The sequence below is a fragment of the Microtus ochrogaster genome, chromosome 8 (genome assembly GCF_000317375.1).
Source record: "Microtus ochrogaster isolate Prairie Vole_2 chromosome 8, MicOch1.0, whole genome shotgun sequence".
Classification (NCBI taxonomy): domain Eukaryota; kingdom Metazoa; phylum Chordata; class Mammalia; order Rodentia; family Cricetidae; genus Microtus; species Microtus ochrogaster.
Window position 1 is genome coordinate 54,144,536 of NC_022015.1, and position 6,505 is coordinate 54,151,040.

Genomic DNA, 6,505 nt, shown 5'->3' on the forward strand with positions numbered 1-6,505 from the left:
CTGAATCTTTTCTCACAAGACACCAGAAATACACAGGGGCTGATTAATACTTTCCTAGTGCAGCTATCTCTCTCCAAAGGGGGAGCTCATGGATGCGGTGAAATACGGATACCAAACAATAGTAAAGCTTTGACAGACAGCTAAAGACCCTGCTGCACTTGGAGGAACTGAACAAACCAAACCAAGAGGAGTGTTTACCCTCCCTCCCCACCCTCATTTCATCTTACCCCCTCCCCCAACAGCAAAATAGCTTTTGTTTCCCCAAAGTCCTAAGAGGCACAAACAGGAAGCAAGAAGGCACGGTGAAGCGTCTCTCCTCTCTCATGTCTCGGGGTGCTCTTCTGCCCCGTGCTCAGGTGATGACGGTGGGCCCCCTCCGGCCAGTTCTCTCGTGAATCTGGGAGATTTTCAGCGCAATGGCTATGAGAGGGCTCAACACTGCCTGCAAAAGAGAGGAGGACAATCACCATCTGGCAATCAGCCACAGCATGGGCTTTGGGACGGAATTCTACCTCAGGGGCATGGATTCAGAGTGTCTTTTACAGCCTGCAGGCAGTGACTGGAATGGGCAGGACACAGAAAACTGCTCTGTGAGGTCTCACTCAACCCCAGAGAAATTAATCCATGGTGGAACAAGCATGAGCCTCCTGCTAAACAAGGCTGTGAATTCGGGAAGGCTAGAATCCACGGCTATCATAATCCGAGTGGCGGAAATATTAATCTAGGTGCATGTGGGGTAAGGTATTACTTGAGGGGCTACTTTATATAATTAAACTGTATAACTTCAATAACGAACAGCCACAGAATAATTTCACTTTGTTCAAATAATTATATTGAAATAATTTCAATTTAATTGCCCCAATAAATAGTAGGATATGAGTACACATATAGACGGGTTTTTCTTTAAAAGTGAAATTTAGTATTTTAGAGACAATAGAGAATGGTGATTATCTGTCGAACTAGATATGCATGAAATATGGTAAAATATCAAAGAGAAATCGAAAAAATGAAAAAAAATCCTTCAGCTTGCTTCACAATCACACTAGAAACTAGGAGAGGAACTGTAGGATGCAAACTGGCAGTCAAAAGGCTGCTTGGTATACTCTGTGATCTTTTATTATAAAATCAACCTATACTTTCTCAGCTGTCAAATGTATGCCTCCGGTATGCACCCCAGTTGAAAGCAGCACCTTTCTTTGGTGAGGTCTTACTATCCTTTTTGCTCTGGTGAGTTATCAGCCTGCCATTTGGATCTCTGACCCAGGGATCGCTAAGAAGACCATGCTCTGCATTCATCATGGCTTTCTGGAAAGCTGGCCTCTGCAGCGATGTGGTGGTTGTGTCAGTGGTGTGGCGTGTACATGCACTGTGCTAGTCCTCAATGCAGCTTCACAGTAAGCATATCCCTGAAAGTTGTTGGCCAGAAGCAACCTCCCTGGCTGGGCTATGGTTTAGATATGGTTTGGGTTTACCCTCTTGTGTGTTAAAAGCTTATCCTTGGGTGGCAAGGTTGGGAGACAGTGGGCCTCTCTAAAACTGTGAGCCAAAAGAAACCATGTCTCCTTATAAGAAAATTAACTGGGAAATTTCATCATAATGATGCAAAGTTGATTAGTACACTGAATAAAGGGTACAAATAATAATAGCTTACATGGCTATGTCTCACACTAGGTGGTGGGTTTGGAGCCGGAGAGATGGTTTAGTAGTTAAGGGTCCTTGCTGCCTTGCAGAGGACTTGAGTTTGGTACCCAACACCCATATGGAAGTTTACAACTTCCATTCCCAGGGATTTAATGACCTCTTCTGACCTCCACAGGCACCAAGCATTCAAGTGCTGCACAACCATACATACAGGAAAAACACTCATACACATAAAATAAAAGGGGCAGGTTTTGTTTACCCAGCCTTGAAATACAGCAAGCTTTCACATTCCAGGCATAGAGTTCAGAAATGATGCTATGTGACTTTACAGACTGAGTTCCAAGGAGGCCCTGGAGCATCCCACCAAGCCCTGAGCAGTCATATCACGAAACCTGACTCAGGCCTACAGCACGACGATGAAGATTCCTCCAGAGCATCCCAGCGCCAGCCATTGGGGCCACTCACTATCAGTTTCCCCACCAGACACTGACATCGTAGAGGTGGCTAGGGCAAGCTATTCCAGAGCCATGTTCAAATTCCTGGCTGTCAGGATCCGCGGGCACACAGAATGTGTCCTAGCAATGCGCTGCTAAGCTGTGAGGAAGCTTGTTAAGTAACACCCGCTGATGACGGCAGCCAAGGTCACAGGGCTTCCTTAGGCAAGGAAAGGGTTAAGTGCTAAATTATACAGGAGATTCTATAGTAAGAGGTTGACTGCCTCTATAGGATGAGGTGGGCAGGGGCTGGCTTTATTTCCGCCTCTAGCACAAACTAGACAAGGCATTTAATCTCTTGTGACTTACTTTTCAAATTGAAATCTAATAATAGTTCCTACCACAGAGTCATGAACATGGAACCGGATGATGTATGACAGTACTTAGCAAAGTGCCTGTCACATAGTCAACATTCAATTAATAGTAGATATTTACACATTATAATATCATTAGCAAAGGCTCCCGGGCAGTTTTAAGTCAGGATACTTTTGCGAGTGTTAAGGGGCTCTCAGAGAACAGAATGTTTGGCTGGCTCTTTTCTCTATGGACCAGCAATTTTTAAAATCCACATCTGAAAGCTGTACCCTGTCTGCCTTTAAAGTGACACCAAGCCACATTTCAGAGCTGTTCTTGCAAATTGATCCTAAAGAGCTTGGGCGAAAGAACCTTTTGATCCAACATGGCAGGGGTCCTCTCGGTCAACACACTCCACATCTGACATCAGCATTACAAAACAGGCTGGCACCATGGTTACCAGGCAGCCAGATGTATACACAGCTGCATTCCCAGTAGCATCCGACCCTGCAAGTCAGGGCTGTCAAGGGTGACCAGGAGGCCTCACCCAAGTACATATGTAAATTCGGAGTAGGGACACCTTGCCACTCACAAGGAACACAATAGCGTACACAAGGCAGTGGACTGAAGTATTGGGTTTTTCTTCTTCTTTAACAGTTTTCAGTAGAGGACACCATGTGCCTGCTATGACTCCAACACTACTCTCAATCCACATATCAATTATGTCACTTTTTCGATGAGGACATTGAGGCCTGGAGGCTGGACTGGATAGTGCTCTGATCTGAGCCTCCCAGTTGGGCTATTATTAGCAGAGATGACCCCTCATCCACAGGGAAACTTTCCTTTCCTGAAAGTGGTGTGTGTGTGTGTGTATGTGTGTGTGTGCTGGAGAGGATGTGTTTTATGCTTTGTTTTTGTTTTTTTTCTGTTGTTGTTATTATTTTTAGAGTTGTCTGAACGCCTATAGTGTAAAAGCGTTCTGTTTCAGGGCTGGCATTTGAAATCTGCCCTTTGAAAAGAATGTGAACCATTGTAACTCCAGTTCCAGGGGAACCCAACATCCCCTTAGGGCTTCTGAGGGCATTGTGCTCTTGTGGTGACCAGACATACATGCAGGCAAAGCACCCATACACATAAAAGAATGGTAAACTTTTTCTTTTTCTTTTTTTTTTTTTTTTTTTTGGATTTTTCGAGACAGGGTTTCTCTGTAGCTTTTGGTTCCTGTCCTGGAACTAGCTCTTGTAGACCAGGCTGGCTTCGAACTCACAGAGATCCGCCTGCCTCTGTCTCCCGAGTGCTGGGATTAAAGGCGTGCGCCACCACCGCCCGGCAAGAATGGTAAACTTTGATAGCCACAGAGGATTTGTTGAATTTAATCTACTTGAATTATATGTGAAATTGATGTCCGCACTCTGAGAACAGCCTGAGTGGTGGCACCTGGTTCTCCTTAGCTGTACAGTCAGCAGCACATACTGCCTGCACCGAGAGGTTCAGCAGCGCCATTCTCTGAGATTAAAGGCTTCTCTGGCTCCCTCCAGAAGAATTTTGGCCATAAATGAATGACACATCTTATCAAATGCATTCTTTGCTTTTTTTTATTGCTTTGATTTCTAAGCTAATTGCCTTTGTGATAGTGGCAGAAGCCTTTCACTCCCATCTAGCCATAGTTAATGTTTACAGCTCTCTCTGTGTCAATGCAGAGAACTTTATGCTTATGTCAATTGGGGAGGTATCGATTTATGCCCATTAAGTTGGGTGTGTTAACTAATCTATAGTAGCACTAATAGTATGTTTGCTTGGTCTAATAATTACTGAAGCAGGGTTAAGAATATCCTAGGATTACAAAGGATTTCTTTACCTTTTTTTTCTTATACTTTCTCTAGTCTTTTGGTTTAGCGATTTACATTTGTATTTCCTGGGAGAAATTAAACCATTTTGAAGAGTTCCTCTTTATCTTTCGCAATGAGTTTGACCTTAAAGCCTATCTTATCTGAAATGACGAATGCTGTTTTTGTTATTGTTGTAAGGCTGTACGCATGCACAGACGTGTGTGTGCACATGCGCTCACACACTCGCTTGTGTGCATGCGTGCACACACACACACATACCTCAGTTTTAAAACACTCAGATTCTGATTTTTTTTTAAGATCTCATCCTTTTAAAATCTCTTTTGTGGGGGATGTAAGGAATCTTGAGTGAATGTGTCTTACAATGACACAACAATATCAAGGGCCCCAATGCCTCAGACCTATGGAAATAACAAAGTCTTCCCTGGTAAGATTCATAGGGATGCCAAAGCCCTCCTCTGGTCCAAGTGGGAGTGTTGATGGTGTGTGCAGAAACTGTCAAGCACATTTTCCTCTTCAGTGATGGCTGCAGCCTGAGACTGCTCCCTAGAGACCTCCTGCCCAGATTAGCTAACCCTGCCTCCTTGTGCAGCCATGGACCATAAAGCCCCCCACCCACCTTGTTCATCTGTGTACAACAAGTATGCCTTCTTGATGCAGACTATAAAATAAACACGCTGAGGTTCTGGGCTGCTGCTGCAGTTGGTGCCGCTATCACAGGGAGCACAGTCCGCCCCGTTCCAGGTTTTCCGTCTGTCTGTGTGTCCATCCTCTCTTCAGTCAGGTTTTCAGTATGGCACGCTCTTTGTTTCCATTCCTGTCACAATTTCAGAATCCATCTGGGATGATGTCCCCTGCCTGGACATGATCTTGGGGGATTTCCTCATGTGCGGGCCAGCTGCGGTACTACTTTCCTGTGTCGGCTGCTGGAAACGCTTTTCCGCTTGCTTGCGTTTTACAAGAAGGGTGTCACTGCATTGGGAACTCTAGACTCTAAGTGCTTTGACTCTAGTCCTTTGACCTTCTAAAGCTTGTTTGTCAACAAAACAATTACTTCTTTGACTTTCATTTTCTGTTATTCCGGTCTGGTTTATCTAGACATGAGTTAATAATTAATTATATCTGCTGGTTGGCCTTCAAGTTCCATTGCACTGATGCTTTTCCAGGTTTTGCCTGTACCCCAGGGCCTTCTCCTCTCCTTTTGAGACTAATGAATCATGCTGGAACTGCTCACGTAACTTTCACGTCTCGCACCCTCTCTACTATTCCCCCCCTTCATCTCTCCAGTTGTGTTACATCTGGTTTCTGCAAACATAGCCTAAGTTTGCTAACAATCTCTTCCGCTGTGGATAAAACCATAATGTCTTAATTTCGACTATCATTTTTAGTTCCTTAATTTTAACATCTTGCTTTTTCATTCTGAAGATTTATTTTTATTTATGTGTATGAGCATTTTGTCTATGTGTTTCTGGGTGTGCACCACATTTGTTCCTGGCACCCAAGGAGCCCAAAAGAGAGTGTTAGATACTTTGGAACTGGAGTAACAGACAGTTAGGGGCCACTTTGTGCTTTGTGGGAAGTGAACCTGGGTCCCTCGCGAAAGCAGCAAGTACTTTTAGCTGCAGAGGGCCATCTCTCTAGTCCCCAACATCCTGATTTTAAAAAATAATTAATTTCTAGTTATTTGCTGATAACTTTGTGTCTAATGTTTGAAATCCATGAGTATGGTGAAAATAATTGTTTTATAGCTGGTCAGATGCATTCCCATATAGCTGGTCTCTTTTGACTGTAGAGGTGGTTTGTTGATTCTGGTACATATGCTTTTGTCTTTCTAGGTGACCTGCAAACCTTCACTTGCGGTCCATCTTGTTTGAAAAGAGGTTATACACATACCATGAGGCATCAGACCCTGTCAGCTTCCTCCATTTCCTTCTGGGAGATTTCTGGGGGACCCAGCGGTTATTGAACTTAAGGCTCTTTGATTCCCATCTTTATCCTGTTCTCTTCGTGTTACCCCCTAGCACAGGGTTGCCATGAGGATCTCCTGCCTTTGGTGGGAGCTCTACTGATTTTTCCTTCAGCCACAGGAAGCTGCCACCGGTCTGCCATAAATAAAGAACAGTGAGCTTATAATTTGCGATCCTAGAGAAGCTAAATAAGAAGGTGAATCCAAAGACAAACATATAGGCATCCTCCTGAATATTAACCTTCATCAGACGATGAAAGGAG

The 6,505-nt window shown here is 44.1% G+C and overlaps 1 protein-coding gene across 1 annotated transcript in view; it reads right to left on the bottom strand.

Annotated features, from left to right (window-relative positions):
- Positions 1 to 218: 218 nt before the first annotated feature.
- The window catches only part of Pgm5 (phosphoglucomutase 5), a 162,355-nt gene continuing 156,068 nt past the window's right edge, over positions 219 to 6,505 (bottom strand). Inside the window, exon 11 of the mRNA XM_005352084.2 lies at positions 219 to 442. Within this exon, the coding sequence (XP_005352141.1) occupies positions 353 to 442 (90 nt within the window). The 3' untranslated portion in view covers positions 219 to 352. The remainder of the gene's footprint in view (positions 443 to 6,505) is intronic.